An 18,550-nucleotide genomic window follows, 5' to 3' on the forward strand; every position below is an offset into this window, starting at 1 on the left:
TGCAATTAGCCGCTAAGTTTACCCAATTGATTTATTTCAATGACAGCACCATCAGATCTCATTCAAAAGTTGAATGCCGGCAGATATGAACATTTTATGTTACGGAAACTTAAATACAGCAGAAGAAACCACACTCACCACCTGCAGACAAAAGAAACAGGTCTAATGCTTTTCATATATACTGTATTACACAGCAGGTATTATCACTTATAGGCTTATCACAACCTGCGCACCGACTGCTTTTGAAAGCTGGCCTCATTCTGAAATGAAGAGGAGCTTGAGAAGTGCACTTGAAGTTGTCAAGCAGAGTACAAGACAGGGCGTTCCACCCGGTTAAAGCTTTCAAGTTGCTATGTAAACACTGGAGGTGCTTCAATGAAGATTTCTTTTGTAAGTTTAGGCATTTAGGTGTTGTGAGTACTGTGACTTACCGTGCACAAGTAACTACAAAGAGAATGACGACATTTTAAATAATTAATACTCACAGGTTTGTCTTTAATGGTAGGGCTTGACACACATAGGTAGAGCTTACTATCCTCTTCAATGCAAGCATCAATCAGAGCCTGTACAGAACTTTCATCTTGGAATAGTAAGAATGCATAGCCTGGATTAATAAGAAGAGATCAAGTTTACAATTCAACAGCAGATCAATGACTTAAATTATGGCCATAAAAAGGGCTGAAGTTGAACTTGTGGATTAAAAAAACATAACACAACAGTAAACATCTAGTATACAGGTTACTGTAACAGTAAGTGATAAATATGGATATAATAAGAGCATTATTTAAGAAAATCTCAGATTAAAACACTTAATAAATAATGAAGGACAGCAACGTGTAGACAATTATAAGATGTATCATCATGATTTCAATGATGGTTGAGCAGAGATTATGTAATATGCTCTATACCAGGGATGGGAAACCTTTGGCCCTCCAGCTGTTGTTGAACTACACATACCAGCATGCTCTGCTACAGTTTTGCTACTTGGCCATGCTAAAACTGTTGCAAGGCATGCTGGTATATGTAGTTCAACAACAGCTGGAGGGCCAAAGGTTCCCCATCCCTGCTCAATACAATGAATATATCCCATATTTTCAATGTCTATTCAAATAATGGTATAAAAACTGAATTCCGTAAACTAGAATACCTTTGGGAGGAAAATAAGATTTGCTTTCTGCTTTGTGAGGCCAATCCACAATCAATGGACCAAACCGACGAAAACTAGCAGTGATTTCATCTGAAATAATAATAAGAAATAAAATAGTTATAATAATGACAGAGTAACATTTTTATTTGCATAGCAAAATACCATATGAGTAGAAAAGAGTACCAGAATAGCGCAAGAAATCACACCAACTGGATTAATCCAGATGGCAACAGCCAAAAATGCAGCAGCTTCTCACAAAAAATATCAACATATCTTAAATGTATGCATACTCACAGGCCTCAAGCTGGTTACTCACCTCAGTGATGTACCAACAACACTTTGATGTAAGAATATATAACATAGCTGTACAAGGAGAGGATATACCGTTGCCTGCCTAATGTAACTACACCGCATTGTCCGTCAAATCGTCCCATTTGATGTGCAGCACATCAGATGGGAAGATGCAACACCCAATTTGTGAAAGATGTATTGTGTGGATTTTGTATAATGGTCACCGCGATCCATCACAGAACGCAAGATGAGCCAATATATCGTATAGTGTGTACTCAGCTTTAGATATATTTTACAGACCCTCAGTGCTGCATACAGATGCGTCCTCATACATCTAGCCTCCATAGGGCATGCAGTGTGAGATGCCTGGTGCGAGTGAGCAGATAGGTCCCATGCAACTCTGTTAGTGCCGGGCATCTTATTTTACTTAAAAAGGTGCCTTAGTCACAATGCAATGTGACCAGGATGTACCCCGGAAACTGTGCGGATTAATTTGATATGCAACAAATAATAAGATTTTACTTACCGATAAATCTATTTCTCGTAGTCCGTAGTGGATGCTGGGGACTCCGTCAGGACCATGGGGATTAGCGGCTCCGCAGGAGACAGGGCACAAAAATAAAGCTTTAGGATCAGGTGGTGTGCACTGGCTCCTCCCCCTATGACCCTCCTCCAAGCCTCAGTTAGGATACTGTGCCCGGACGAGCGTACACAATAAGGAAGGATTTTGAATCCCGGGTAAGACTCATACCAGCCACACCAATCACACCGTACAACTTGTGATCTGAACCCAATTAACAGTATGACAAACGTAGGAGCCTCTGAACAGACGGCTCACAACAATAACAACCCGATTTTTTTGTAACAATAACTATGTACAAGTATTGCAGACAATCCGCACTTGGGATGGGCGCCCAGCATCCACTACGGACTACGAGAAATAGATTTATCGGTAAGTAAAATCTTATTTTCTCTGACGTCCTAGTGGATGCTGGGGACTCCGTCAGGACCATGGGGATTATACCAAAGCTCCCAAACGGGCGGGAGAGTGCGGATGACTCTGCAGCACCGAATGAGAGAACTCCAGGTCCTCTTTAGCCAGGGTATCAAATTTGTAAAATTTTACAAACGTGTTCTCCCCCGACCACGTAGCTGCTCGGCAGAGTTGCAATGCCGAGACCCCTCGGGCAGCCGCCCAGGATGAGCCCACCTTCCTTGTGGAATGGGCCTTGACAGATTTAGGCTGTGGCAGGCCTGCCACAGAATGTGCAAGTTGAATTGTGCTACAAATCCAACGAGCAATCGTCTGCTTAGAAGCAGGAGCACCCAGCTTGTTGGGTGCATATAGTATAAACAGCGAGTCAGATTTTCTGACTCCAGCCGTCCTTGAAATATATATTCTCAATGCCCGGACAACGTCCAGCAACTTGGAATCCTCCAAATCGCTAGTAGCCGCAGGCACCACAATAGGCTGGTTCAGATGAAACGCTGACACCACCTTAGGCAGAAAATGAGGACGCGTCCGCAGTTCTGCCCTGTCCGAATGGAAAATCAGATATGGGCTTTTATACGATAAAGCCGCCAATTCTGATACTCTCCTGGCTGAAGCCAGGGCCAGTAGCATGGTTACTTTCCACGTAAGATATTTCAAATCCACCGATTTGAGTGGCTCAAACCAATGGGATTTGAGAAAATCCAAAACTACATTAAGGTCCCACGGAGCCACAGGGGGCACCACCGGGGGCTGTATATGTAGTACTCCTTTAACAAAAGTCTGGACTTCAGGAACTGAAGCCAATTCTTTCTGGAAGAAAATCGACAGGGCCGAAATTTGAACCTTAATGGACCCCAATTTGAGGCCCATAGACAATCCTGTTTGTAGGAAATGCAGGAATCGACCCAGTTGAAATTCCTCCGTGGGGACCTTCCTGGCCTCACACCACGCAACATATTTTCTCCAAATGCGGTGATAATGTTGTGCAGTCACCTCCTTCCTGGCTTTAACCAGTGTAGGAATGACCTCTTCCGGAATGCCTTTTTCCCTTAGAATTCGGCGTTCAACCGCCACGCCGTCAAACGCAGCCGCGGTAAGTCTTGGAATAGACACGGTCCCTGCTGAATCAGGTCCCGCCTTAGAGGTAGAGGCCACGGATTTTCCGTGAGCATCTCCTGAAGTTCCGGGTACCAAGTTCTTCTTGGCCAATCCGGAGCCACGAGTATCGTTCTTACTCCCCTTTGCCGTATAATTCTCAGTACTTTGGGTATGAGAGGCAGAGGAGGAAACACATACACTGACTGGAACACCCACGGTGTTACCAGAGCGTCCACAGCTATTGCCTGAGGGTCTCTTGACCTGGCGCAATACCTGTCCAGTTTTTTGTTGAGGCGAGACGCCATCATATCCACCTTTGGTTTTTCCCAACGGTTCACAATCATGTGGAAGACTTCTGGATGAAGTCCCCACTCTCCCGGGTGTAGATCGTGTCTGCTGAGGAAGTCTGCTTCCCAGTTGTCCACTCCCGGAATGAACACTGCTGACAGTGCTATCACATGATCTTCCGCCCAGCGAAGAATCCTTGCAGCTTCTGTCATTGCTCTCCTGCTTCTTGTGCCGCCCTGTCTGTTTACGTGGGCGACTGCCGTGATGTTGTCCGACTGGATCAACACCGGCTGACCCTGAAGCAGGGGTTTTGCCAGGCTTAGAGCATTGTAAATCGCTCTTAGCTCCAGTATATTTATGTGAAGAGACATCTCCAGGCTTGACCATACTCCCTGGAAGTTTCTTCCCTGTGTGACCGCTCCCCAGCCTCTCAGACTGGCATCCGTGGTCACCAGGACCCAGTCCTGTATGCCGAATCTGCGGCCTTCTAACAGATGAGCACTCTGCAACCACCACAGAAGAGACACCCTTGTCCGTGGCGATAAGGTTATCCGCTGATGCATCTGCAGATGCGATCCGGACCATTTGTCCAGCAGATCCCATTGAAAAGTTCGTGCGTGGAATCTGCCGAATGGGATAGCTTCGTAAGAAGCCACCATCTTTCCCAGGACTCTTGTGCATTGATGCACAGACACTTTTCCTGGTTTTAGGAGGTTCCTGACAAGTTCGGATAACTCCTTGGCTTTCTCCTCCGGAAGAAACACCTTTTTCTGAACCGTGTCCAGAATCATTCCCAGGAACAGCAGACGTGTTGTCGGGGTCAACTGAGATTTTGGAAAATTCAGAATCCACCCGTGTTGTTGCAGCACTACTTGGGTTAGTGCTACTCCGTCCTCCAGCTGTTCTCTGGACCTTGCCCTTATCAGGAGATCGTCCAAGTAAGGGATAATTAATACGCCTCTTCTTCGCAGAAGAATCATCATTTCGGCCATTACCTTGGTAAAGACCCGAGGTGCCGTGGACAATCCAAACGGCAGCGTCTGAAACTGATAATGACAGTTTTGCACCACGAACCTGAGGTACCCTTGATGTGAAGGGCAAATTGGGACATGCAGGTAAGCATCTTTTATGTCCAGGGACACCATAAAGTCCCCTTCTTCCAGATTCGCTATCACTGCTCTGAGTGATTCCATCTTGAACTTGAATTTTTGTATGTACAGGTTCAAAGATTTCAGATTTAGAATAGGTCTTACCGAGCCGTCCGGCTTCGGTACCACAAATAGCGTGGAGTAATACCCCTTTCCCTGTTGTAGGAGGGGTACCTTGACTATCACCTGCTGAGAAAACAGCTTGTGAATGGCTTCCAATACCGTCGCCCTGTCTGAGGGAGACGTTGGCAAAGCAGACTTTAGGAACCGGCGAGGGGGAGACTTCTCGAATTCCAACCTGTAACCCTGAGATACTACCTGCAGGATCCAGGGGTCCACCTGTGAGCAAGCCCACTGCGCGCTGAAATTCTTGAGTCGACCCCCCACCGTTCCTGAGTCCGCTTGTAAAGCCCCAGCGTCATGCTGAGGGCTTCTGTTCCTGGGAAGGAGCTGCTTGCTGCCCTCTCTTACCCTTTCCTCTGCCTCGGGGCAGATATGACTGTCCTTTTGCCCGCTTGTTCTTATAGGACCGAAAGGACTGCGGCTGAAAAGACGGTGTCTTTTTCTGTTGGGAGGGGGTCTGAGGTAAAAAGGTGGATTTCCCGGCCGTTGCCGTGGCCACCAGATCCGATAGACCGACGCCAAATAATTCCTCCCCTTTATACGGCAATACTTCCATATGCCGTTTGGAATCCGCATCACCTGACCACTGTCGTGTCCATAAACTTCTTCTGGCAGATATGGACATCGCACTTACTCTCGATGCCAGAGTGCAAATATCCCTCTCAGCATCTCGCATATAAAGAAAAGCATCCTTTAATTGCTCTAAAGTCTGTAAAATACTGTCCCTATCCAGGGTATCAATATTTTCAGTCAGGGAATCCGACCAGACCACCCCAGCACTGCACATCCAGGCTGAGGCGATGGCTGGTCGCAGTATAACACCAGTATGTGTGTATATACTTTTTAGGGTAGTTTCCAGCCTCCTATCAGCTGGATCCTTGAGGGCGGCCGTATCAGGAGACGGTAACGCCACTTGTTTTGATAAGCGTGTGAGCGCCTTATCCACCTTAGGGGGTGTTTCCCAGCGCGCCCTAACCTCTGGCGGGAAAGGGTATAATGCCAATAACTTTTTTGAAATTAGCCCTTTTCTATCTGGGTTAACCCACGCTTCATCACATACATCATTCAATTCCTCTGATTCAGGAAAAACTACAGGTAGTTTTTTCACCCCCCACATAATACCCCTTTTTGTGGTACTTGTAGTATCAGAGATATGCAAAGCCTCCTTCATTGCCGTGATCATATAACGTGTGGCCCTACTGGAAAATACGTTTGTTTCTTCACCGTCGACACTAGATTCAGTGTCCGTGTCTGGGTCTGTATCGACCGACTGAGGTAAAGGGCGTTGGTTTGACGGCCGTCTCATGTCGTCAACTGATTTTTGTAATGTGCTGACATTATCACGTAATTCCATAAACAAAGCCATCCATTCCGGTGTCGACTCCCTAGGGGGTGACATCACCATTACCGGCAATTGCTCTGCCTCCACACCAACATCGTCCTCATACATGTCGACACAGACGTACCGACACACAGCAGACACACAGGGAATGCTCTATTGAAGACAGGACCCCACTAGCCCTTTGGGGAGACAGAGGGAGAGTTTGCCAGCACACACCCAAGCGCTATAATATATATGGGAACAACCCTATATAAGTGTTGTATCCTTATAGCAGCTTAAATATAGTAATATCGCCAAAAAAAGTGCCCCCCCTCTCTGTTTTACCCTGTTTCTGTAGTGCAGTGCAGGGGAGAGTCCTGGGAGCCTTCCTCACAGCGGAGCTGAGCAGGAAAATGGCGCTGTGTGCTGAGGAGAATAAGCCCCGCCCCCTATTTCGGCGGGCTCTTCTCCGGAGTTTGTGAGATCTGGCAGGGGTTAAATACATCCATATAGCCTCAAGGGCTATATGTGATGTATTTTTAGCCATAAAAAGGTATTATACATTGCTGCCCAGGGCGCCCCCCCAGCGCCCTGCACCCTCCGTGACCGCTGTGTGAAGTGTGCTGACAACAATGGCGCACAGCTGCAGTGCTGTGCGCTACCTCAGGAAGACTGAAAAGTCTTCTGCCGCCTGCTTCTGGACCTCTTCCATCTTCGGCATCTGCAAGGGGGGTCGGCGGCGCGGCTCCGGGACGAACCCCAGGGTGAGACCTGTGTTCCGACTCCCTCTGGAGCTAATGGTGTCCAGTAGCCTAAGAAGCCAATCCATCCTGCACGCAGGTGAGTTCACTTCTCTCCCCTAAGTCCCTCGATGCAGTGAGCCTGTTGCCAGCAGGACTCACTGAAAATAAAAAACCTAAAAACTTTTTCTAAGCAGCTCTTTAGGAGAGCCACCTAGATTGCACCCTGCTCGGACGGGCACAAAAACCTAACTGAGGCTTGGAGGAGGGTCATAGGGGGAGGAGCCAGTGCACACCACCTGATCCTAAAGCTTTATTTTTGTGCCCTGTCTCCTGCGGAGCCGCTAATCCCCATGGTCCTGACGGAGTCCCCAGCATCCACTAGGACGTCAGAGAAATATCTGTGTGCGACTGAGTCACTATGTAAAGCACAACGAAGTTTGTGTATAAAAAAGCAGCGGCTGCTGCTTCATAGCACTTCGTACACAGATTCAGAGTCTCAGTCGAATGCAGATATACAAGTGTCGCATATCAAATTAATCAGCAGTGTCTCCTCGTACATCCTAGTCACTTCACATTTTAAGCAAAAAAGATGCCCTACACTAGTAGAGTCTCACGTGACCTGGTGCAATGAGAAGTGCTGTTTAGCACTACTGTAGCAATGATGTATTAGGACACATCTGTACATTACACTATTCCCAATTTTAAACATCAACATAAATATCAAGAATATGTAGAACCAAAATAGTATTGACCCCCAAACTGTTAGTAAAACATCCTCCCAGATGCAAAGCCATTACTAAAAACAAAAATAAAAAATGTCAACATAATTCCATGGGTTAGTACAGAGGTTCTCAAACTTGGTTCTCGGGGGCACACACAGTGCATGTTTTGCAGGTAACCCAGCAGGTGCACAGGTGTATTAATTACTCACTGACACATTTTAAAAGGTCCACAGGTGGAGCTAAATATTTCACTTGCGATTCTGTGAGGAGACCTGCAAAACATGCACTGTGTGTGCCCCCGAGGACCGAGTTTGAGAACCTCTGGGTTAGTACATGAAATGTATCACAGCAATATTGATATGTAAATCAGAGACCTGACCAGAGCATGTAAACAAATGATAGTTAATGAGATTAAAGCAGGATATGCGAGTGTTGACTGAGAAGACATTACAAAACCTAGTCCTAATTTAGCAGATACAATTTACAGTTGCTTGATATACAGTATAGATTTATAAAAACCAATTACGCAGAGGAGACATTTAATATAAATTCATGTTTACATCCCACACAATAATAAGATTTTACTCACCGGTAAATCTATTTCTCGTAGTCCGTAGTGGATGCTGGGGACTCCGTAAGGACCATGGGGAATAGCGGCTCCGCAGGAGACTGGGCACAGCTAAGGAAGATTTAGGACTACCTGGTGTGCACTGGCTCCTCCCACTATGACCCTCCTCCAGACCTCAGTTAGGATACTGTGCCCGGAAGAGCTGACACAATAAGGAAGGATTTTGAATCCCGGGTAAGACTCATACCAGCCACACCAATCATACCGTATAACTCGTGATATGAAACCCAGTTTACAGTATGAACATAACAGAGCCTCTCAACAGATGGCTCAACAATAACCCTTTTAGTTAACGATAACTATATACAAGTATTGCAGACAGTCCGCACTTGGGACGGGCGCCCAGCATCCACTACGGACTACGAGAAATAGATTTACCGGTGAGTAAAATCTTATTTTCTCTGACGTCCTAGTGGATGCTGGGGACTCCGTAAGGACCATGGGGATTATACCAAAGCTCCCAAACGGGCGGGAAAGTGCGGACGACTCTGCAGCACCGAATGAGAGAACTCAAGGTCCTCCTCAGCCAGGGTATCAAATTTGTAGAATTTTGCAAACGTGTTTTCCCCTGACCAAGTAGCAGCTCGGCAAAGTTGTAAAGCCGAGACCCCTCGGGCAGCCGCCCAAGAAGAGCCCACTTTCCTCGTGGAATGGGCTTTTACAGATTTAGGGTGCGGCAGTCCAGCCGCAGAATGTGCAAGTTGAATCGTGCTACAGATCCAGCGAGCAATCGTCTGCTTAGAAGCAGGAGCACCCAGCTTGTTGGGTGCATACAGGATAAATAGCGAGTCAGTTTTCCTGACTCCAGCTGTCCTGGAAACATATACTTTTCAGGGCCCTGACTACGTCCAGTAACTTGGAATCCTCCAAGTCCCAAGTAGCCGCAGGCACCACAATAGGTTGGTAGACATGAAAAACTGATACCACCTTAGGAAGGAATTGGGAACGAGTCCTCAATTCCGCCTTTCCCATATAAAATACAGATAAGGGCTTTTGTCAATTCTGATACACGCCTGGCCGACGCCAAGGCCCACAGAATGACCACTTTCCACGTGAGGTATTATAGCTCCACGTATTTAAGTGGCTCAACCCAATGCGACTTCAGGAAATCCAACACCACGTTGAGATCCCACGGTGCCACTGGAGGCACAAACGGGGGCTGACTATGCAGCACTCCCTTAACAAAAGTCTGAACTTCAGGCAGTGAAGCCAGTTCCATTTTGGAAGAAAATCGATAGAGCCGAAATCTGGACCTTAATGGAACCCAATTGTAGGCCCATAGTCACCTCTGACTGTAGGAAGTGCAGAAATCGACCTAGCTGAAATTTCTCCTTTGGGGCCTTCCTGGCCTCACAGTACGCAACATATTTCCGCCATATGCGGTGATAATGGTTAGCGTTCACTTCTTTCCTAGCTTTAAATAGCGTAGGGATAACTTCCTCCGGAATTCCCTTTTCCTTCAGGATCCGGCGTTCAACCGCCATGCCGTCCAACGCAGCCGCGGTACGTCTTGGAACAGACAGGCCCCCTGCTGCAGCAGGTCCTGTCTGAGCGGCAGAGGCCATGGGTCCTCTGAGATCATTTCTTGGAGTTCTGGTTACCAAGCTCTTCTTGGCCCACCCGGAACAATGAGTATAGTTCTTACTCCTCTCCTTCTTATTATTCTCATTACCCTGGGTAAGAGAGGCAGAGAAGGGAACACATACACCGACTGGTACACCCACGGTGTTACCAGAGCGTCCACAGCTATCGCCTGAGGGTCCTTGACCTGGCGCAATATCTTTGTAACTTTTAGTTGAGGCGGGACGCCATCATGTCCACCTGTGGCCTTTCCCAACGGTGTACAATCATTTGGAAGACTTCTGGATGAAGTCCCCACTCTCCCGGGTGGAGGTCGTGTCTTCTGAGAAAGTCTACTTCTCAGTTGTCCACTCCGGGAATGAACACTGCTGACAGTGCTAACACATGATTTTCCGCCCATCGGAGAATCCTTGTGGCTTCTGCCATCGCCATCCTGCTTCTTGTGCCGCCCTGTCGTTTACATGAGCGACCGCCGTGATGTTGTCTGACTGGATCAGCACCGGCCGGTGTTGAAGCTGGGGTCTAGCCTGACTTAGGGCATTGTAAATGGCCCTTAGTTCCAGAATATTTATGTGTAGGGAAGTCTCCTGACTTTTCCATAGCCTTGGAAGTTTCTTCCCTGTGTGACTGCCCCCCAGCCTCGAAGGCTGGCATCCGTGGTCACCAGGACCCAGTCCTGTATGCCGAATCTGCGGCCCCCTAGAAGATGAGCACTCTGCAGCCACCACAACAGCGACACCCTGGCCCTTGGAGACAGGGTTATCCGCCGATGCATCTGAAGATGCGACCCGGACCACATGTCCAACAGATCCCACTGGAAAATCCTTGCATGGGACCTGGCGAATGGAATTTCTTCGTAAGAAGCTACCATCCTTCCCAGGGCTCGCGTGCATTGATGCACCGACACCTGTATACGTATTAGGAGGTCTCTGTCTAGAGACGACAACTCCTTGGACTTCTCCGGGAGAAACCCTTTTTATCCTGGTCTGTGTCCAGAACCATACTCAGGAACAGTAGACGCGTCGTAGGAACCAGCTGCGACTTTGGAATATTCAGAATCCAGCCGTGCTGTTGTAGCACTTCCCGAGATAGTGCTACTCCGCCGAATAACTGCTCCCTGGACCTCGCCTTTATAAGGAGATCGTCCAAGTACGGGATAATTATTTCGGCCATTACCTTGGTAAATACCTCGGTGCCGGGTACATACCAACGGCAACGTCTGGAATTGGTAATGACAATCCTGTACCACAATTTTGAGGTACTCCTGGTGAAGAGGGTAAATAGGGACATGCAGGTAAGCATCCTTGATGTCCAGTGATACCATGAAATTCTCCAGGCTTGCAATAAATCGCCCTGAGTGTTTCCATTTTGAACTTGAACCTTCGTATAGAAGTGTTCAAGGCTTTCAATTTTAGAATGGGTCTCACCGAACCGTTTGGTTTCGGTACCACAACATTTTGGAATAGTAACCCCGGCCTTGTTGAAGGAGGGGTACCTTGATTTCACCTGCTGGAAGTGCAGCTTGTGAATTGCCGCCAGTACTACCTTTCTCCGAGGGCAGCAGGCAAGGCTGAGGTGAGGTCACGGCGAGGGGGAGTCGCCTCGAACTCCAGCCTGTATCCCTGTGATACTATTTGCAGAACCTAGGGATCCACCTGTGGGCAAACCCACTGGTCCCTGAAGTTCCCGAGACGCGCCCCTACCGCACCTGTCTCCACCTGTGGAGCCCCAACGTCAAGCGGTGGACTCAGAGGAAGCGGGGAAAGATTTTTGATCCTGGGAACTGGCTGCTGGTGCAGCTTTTTCCTTCTTCCCTTGTCTCTGTGCAGAAAGGAAGCGCCTTTGACCCGCTTGCTTTTCTGAAGCCGAAAGGACTGTACCTGAAAATACGGTGCTTTCTTAGGCTGTGAGGAAACCTGAGGTAAAAATTTTTTCTTCCCAGCTGTTGCTGTGGATACGAGGTCCCAGAGACCATCCCCAAACAATTCCTCACCCTTATAAGGCAGAATCTCCATGTGCCTTTTATAGGCAGCATCACCTGTCCACAGCCGGGTTTCTAATACCCTCCTGGCAGAATGGACATTGCATTAATTCTGGATGCCAGCCGGCAAATATCCCTCTGTGCATCCTTTATATATAAGTCTTTAATATGCTCTATGTTAGCAAACTATTATCCCTGTCTTAGAGTATTAATATTATCTGACAGGGTATCAGACCACGCTGCAGCAGCACTATTTATGCTGAGGCAATTGCAGGTCTCAGTATATAACCTGAGTGTGTATATACAGACTTCAGGATAGCCTCCTGCTTTTTATCAGCAGGCTCCTTCAAGGTGGCCGTATCCTAAGACGGCAGTGCCACCTTTTTTGACAAACGTGTGAGCGCCTTATCCACCCTAAAGGATATCTCCCAACATGACCTATCCTCTGGCGGGAAAGGGTACGCCATCAGTAACTTTTTAGAAATTACCAGTTTCTTATTGGGGGAACCCACGCTACTTTACACACTTCATTCATTCATCTGATGGGGGAACAAAACACTGGCTGCTTTTTCTCCCCAAAAATAAAACCCCTTTTATGTGGTACTTGGGTTCATGTCAGAAATGCGTAACACATTTTTCATTGCCGAGATCATGTAACGGATGTTCCTAGTGGATTGTGTATATGTCTCAACCTCGTCGACACCGGAGTCAGACTCCGTGTCGACATCTGTGTCTGCCATCTGAGGTAACGGGCGCTATTTTGAGCCCCTGATGGCCTTTGAGACGCCTGGGCAGTCGCGGGCTGAGAAGCCGGCTGTCCCACAGCTGTTTTACGTCATCCAGCCTTGTAAGGAGTTGACATTGTCGGTTAATACCTTCCACCTATCCATCCACTCTGGTGTCGGCCCCACAGGGGACGACATCCCATTTATCGGCCTCTGCTCCACCTCCACGTAACCTTCCTCATCCCACATGTCGACACAGCCGTACCGACCCACAGCACACACAGGGAATTCTCTGACTGAGGACAGGACCCCACAAAGTCCTTTGGGGAGACAGAGAGAGAGTATGCCAGCACACACCAGAGCGCTATATAATGCAGGGATTAACACTATAACTGAGTGATTTTCCCCCCAATAGCTGCTTGTATAAACAATATTGCGCCTAAATTTAGTGCCCCCCCTCTCTTTTTAACCCTTTGAGCCTGAAAACTACAGGGGAGAGCCTGGGGAGCTGTCTTCCAGCTGCACTGTGAAGAGAAAATGGCGCCAGTGTGCTGAGGGAGATAACTCCGCCCCTTTTTCGCAGACTTTTCTCCCGCTTTTTTATGGATTCTGGCAGGGGTATTTATCACATATATAGCCTCTGGGGCTATATATTGTGATATATTTGCCAGCCAAGGTGTTTTTATTGCTGCTCAGGGCGCCCCGCCCCAGCGCCCTGCACCCTTAGTGACCGGAGTGTGAAGTGTGTATGAGGAGCAATGGCGCACAGCTGCAGTGCTGTGCGCTACCTTGGTGAAGACTGATGTCTTCTGCCGCCGATTTTCCGGACTCTTCTTGCTTCTGTAAGGGGGCCGGCGGCGCGGCTCTGGGACCGAACATCAATGGCCGGTTCCATGCGGTCGATCCCTCTGGAGCTAATGGTGTCCAGTAGCCTAAGAAGCCCAAGCTACCACCAGTTAGGTAGGTTCGCTTCTTCTCCCCTTAGTCCCTCGCTGCAGTGAGTCTGTTGCCAGCAGATCTCACTGTAAAATAAAAAACCTAAAATATACTTTCTCTCTAGGAGCTCAGGAGAGCCCCTAGTATGCATCCAGCTCAGCCGGGCACAGGATTCTAACTGAGGTCTGGAGGAGGGTCATAGTGGGAGGAGCCAGTGCACACCAGGTAGTCCTAAATCTTTCTTAGCTGTGCCCAGTCTCCTGCGGAGCCGCTATTCCCCATGGTCCTTACGGAGTCCCCAGCATCCACTAGGACGTCAGAGAAAGGTATTTTCCATTCAAGAGTTGGTCTATTGGCAATCTTATGGAAAGGAGATGATGCAGACCCCAGTTTAATAAATGAGACTAACTAAAAATTCTACTGGAATAATATGAAGTACCTTTCAAATATACTGTACGCTTATTATACTTTTATTGCATTGCATGTATTTTTTTTAAACTGAGTTATGTTTCAATGGTTCCACTCAAATAATGTAATTATTTATATCTGGCATAATACTGTGAGGCTTTTATAGCAAGACTAGATTGATGGCCAGTGCCAGGCTTGTGAGGGTGACAAATGTTTTTACACCTTGACACTGATATATAGTAGAGGTATGAAAGGATATACAGGTACGTCCTTATATATCTTTGCTGCAGTTGCGCCAAACAGCCACTATTGGAACGCCAGGTCCCATGAGACTCTGCTAGCATCTGGTATCTTTTTTTTAATCAAACTGTGCTCATTAATTTGATATGCAACACTTGTATGTCTTTGTGCAATTTAGTCTCATAATCTGCAGATTAAGTTTTACGATGCATACCAAGTTCTGTTGTGGTTCATATACAAACTCAGTGGCACAAGGATCACAAGAGGGGTGCAGGATGTACCCAGGTGTCACCTTCAGAAGGAGTGACACCAAAATGCTGACGACTCCACAGTGACAGGAGCCAGGTGCTGCAGCGAGAGATTATTTTGCAGCAACCAGTTCATGCCATTGAGAAGCTATCGACATTGCAGGCACAAGTCTCTGGGGCAGCCCATCATCTCCAGGGATGCTGGGCACCCCCCCGAAGTAAAGTAACCGAGGTAGCTTCTCCCTAGGCCATGATCCCTTTTGGACATCAGCGGGGAGTCCACAAGGACTGGCCCCTTCACGCGAGTTCCCAACACTTTATCAGACGTGCACTTTGAAGGCGTGCAAGTGATATACTATTGGCCACACTTGGTGTCACCGACCCAGATGCAGCAACTGCTCAGTCGCACACAGATATACAAGTGCCGTATATCAAATTAATAGCAGAGTCTCCTGGTGTGTCCTAGTCACACCGTGTTGTGTCTGAGACACATTATAGACAAAACAACATGCTGGACGCTACTGGAGTGGCACAGGATCTGTCCGGTCACTTATGCCAGGCATCTCCCGCTGCATCGCGTATTGCGGCTAAATGTATGAGGACACATCTGTACATACATTGTTAGTATTATATATGGAGTGCAGCGGTAACCTTATGAACCACAACACTGCCCACTGAAAGTGTTAATATTACGCTTTATTGATCGGACCGCATTCCGTCAAATAACCATTTTTTGCTTCAATAATAAAAATACTGAATGCTAGTGTATTGTAAGCATATTATTCAGACCACTACAGCAGTTATTCCACCAACTTAAAAACAGAATTTGATGGCAGATAAGAACCACTTGGCCCATCTAGTCTGTCTCTTTTTTATCCTTTAAGTAATCTCAACCCTTTTCGAACCTTAGGTTCTTTGTAAGGACATTTACATGCCTATCCTAATGTTTAAATTGCTCTACTGTCTTAGCCTCCACCACCTCTGATGGGATATATACCCCCATGTGTCTCTGCATATGCTATGTAGAATGTAATATCCCTAGCCTTGCCGCTCCCAGAAACCGGGGCAGACACTCCCCCCCCCCCCCCCCTTCCTTTTCTGGGAACATTGGAAGGCAGCACCCGCCTGCCCCCCGCCCACCCAACATGCCCCCAACCGGAGGCAGCATGTCAATCATACTCCAAATAAAAACTAATGCAATATTAATATTACCAACTCATCCACCTGCTCATATGCCTAACTATGACATAGGGGTATATTCAATTGAAGTCGAAAGCTGCAGTCTGTCGAAAAGACGGCAGTTTTCGACTTTTTTCGGTCAAAAGGGGTTCCGACCTATTCAACCTAACCCCAAATTTTTTGACAAGTCGAGGTATTCGACTTGTCGAAAAGCACGTGGATCGGCGGAATAGCTGCCGATCCGCATGCTTGTGTCGAAAATGGCCCCCTTTTCGACCACCTCATTCGACTTTAAAAAAAAAGTCGAAGTGAGATGGGGAGAGCAGCGCCGGAGACGGGGAGAGCAGCGCTGGAAGATGTCACAGCAGCGTCCACCCGGCTCCAGCAATCGAGACCTCACTTGCTGGAGCCGGGTGGACGCTGCCGTGAGCGGCGGCTGTGATGCGGGGACGGGGAGAGGCAGAGACAGGGGGGGGGGGGGGGGGGCGGGAGCAGCGCTACAGCAATAGCCGCTGCTGTAGCGCAGCACTCCCTCATCTGCCCGCGGCTCTTCCCCGTCTCCCCTCCCGCGTCTCAATTTGACTTTTTTAAAAGTCGAATTGAGATAGCATTGAATAGCCCAGGTAGGACCCATTCCGACAAATGAATGTCGGAATGGATCTGACTACGATTGAATATACCCCATAAGATGTCTAAAACTGTATACCTGTGCAGAGCAGAAGACTTTACCGGAATACAGTTTAATGTTAATATAAGGACCCACTCTATGCCATAAATAACAATCTCCCCCTTTGCTGTTGTGCATATAGCAGGGGTCATCATGGTGTTTTCCAAAAAAGCCTAATAAAGATGGCAGGACCGATACTTGACAATGAAGGCGAAAATGTCATAGGTAAAATTAGCTCTTAGAAATGCCTGCTCTTGCACAGAGGATACACCATAAGCATTCTCAATGTAACTGCAGTTGCCATGGAGATTAGCTTTTCAGAAACCATTATTCCTTTTTATTCCCACTGAGATGCACTAGGACAGGAATCAGATCTCATATAGCCATGGGTTATTTTACTAGATCTACGCACACTTATTAAAATGTCTCTTTGTTTAATCATGAGACAGATGGGTGGAATGTTGGGGCTAAATAGTCCTGTATGTCTGTGTTCTGAAAAACACTTCAATCATTTATTTACTTTTAATCTACCATGGGGTTTCAAGCAAACTATTGTGCCTACTAAATCGGGATTCCAAAATGGCAGAATGGGGCATTAATGACTGTAAATCCAGGTGATAAGGTCTGGCAATTTGTATCTAGCAACCAAGACAGTTTGAATAACTTCCACCTGCTCCCAAGTTAGAGGGGCTTTTGGGCTTTGTGTACATAATTAGGCCTAATTATTGTATCCTCTAGCACTTCCCTAGAGCCAAGGATAGGATGCCTCTTGCTGACATGTTCTGTAATGTGTTATCCTCAGAGATGATAATTCATCATAGTGTAGGTCTGAAAGCTGCCTTTCACAGAAAAATACATTCAATGCATCTTAAGTTTGGTATATACTTGTCCAATTTTCCGGGGATCCAACTCCCATCCAGACTGCTGACACAAACCATGCATATAAATTAGCAAATTTTCTGCAGGCCTCCAATCTGCATCAGCTGAAACCATCTACTGAAAGGATTGTGTGTATCACCATAAACACACTTCCAATCTTTGGCAGACCAGCTGGTCTGAAAGGGATGAATAGGGAAAAGAATTGGACAAACCAGTCGCAGGAGCACACACTCAAAGTCTTTTGACACAACCACTATTGAATGAAACCAGAGTTTGTGCGGTAGATCAGAACCACTTGGCCCATCTTTTCAGACCCTCCAACATGACCCGCCCCACTAGGTACAAAATGCTCTGTTTCTGGACTTACCTCTTAATTTATGATTTCCATCACCTGTGTTGAACTAGTTAAATGATAAGAAAGCTGTTTCTTCACAGGTGATGGCAATAATAAATTAAGAGGGAAGTCCAGAAACACAGCATTTTGTACCTAGTGGGGTGGGTCATGTTGGAGGGTATGTCTTTTGTGCCCTTTAATACATTTTAAGCTTGGTACATAATTGTCCAAACTTCCAGGGATCCAACACCCAACCTACTGGAGATCTAGGTTGCAGATACAAACACCCAATCCATGTGTACAATGTCAGATCAACTGCTAGGTCGGACTGTATGAGAATTGGACAAGTGTGTACTCAGCTTTACTCTTCAAATTACTGTATAAAAACATAATAAGGTAACCAGGGTTGGCACTCACAATATCATTCTGATATAAATGTTAGTAAAATCAATGTTCATAAAATCAATAAAGTCCGTTATTAGTTGATAACTGGAACATCTGTCCAATGTCCTTCAAATGTTCCAGAAATCCCTCAAAGGAAAAAAAAAACTGTTATAGCAATCAGCAAAAAGGAAATTAGCTCACATCGAGGATTCTTGAGTCCAGTAAATAGCGGCAGAGAAGCTGTCTCTATCACCAATACCCACCTTCACTGAGCCTGGGTCGTGGTAACAGCAAGAAGCTTCTTTAGTGTTTTATTGCAACACATATACAGATGTGTCCTCATACATCCTGCCTCAATACCCCATGCGGCGCAATATGCTTGGCATGAGTTAGCCACCAGGTCCCATGCAACTCTTGTAACAACGGGCGCCTTTTTTTGCTAAAAAAGCACCTTATTTGCAACATAATGGACGTACTAGGACACT

General features: G+C 46.9%; 1 protein-coding gene across 3 annotated transcripts in view; it reads right to left on the reverse strand.

The window, feature by feature from the left end:
- The window catches only part of CPEB4 (cytoplasmic polyadenylation element binding protein 4), a 296,939-nt gene that overhangs the window by 18,526 nt on the left and 259,863 nt on the right, over positions 1-18,550 (reverse strand). For all 3 annotated transcript variants that reach the window (XM_063928058.1, XM_063928060.1, XM_063928059.1), the window contains 2 exons: positions 1,148-1,237; positions 486-604 (listed from right to left, as the gene is read on the reverse strand). In XM_063928058.1, coding sequence (XP_063784128.1) covers positions 486-604; positions 1,148-1,237 — 209 coding nt within the window. The remainder of the gene's footprint in view (positions 1-485; positions 605-1,147; positions 1,238-18,550) is intronic.

This window comes from Pseudophryne corroboree, chromosome 6 (genome assembly GCF_028390025.1).
Source record: "Pseudophryne corroboree isolate aPseCor3 chromosome 6, aPseCor3.hap2, whole genome shotgun sequence".
In the NCBI taxonomy this organism is placed as follows: domain Eukaryota; kingdom Metazoa; phylum Chordata; class Amphibia; order Anura; family Myobatrachidae; genus Pseudophryne; species Pseudophryne corroboree.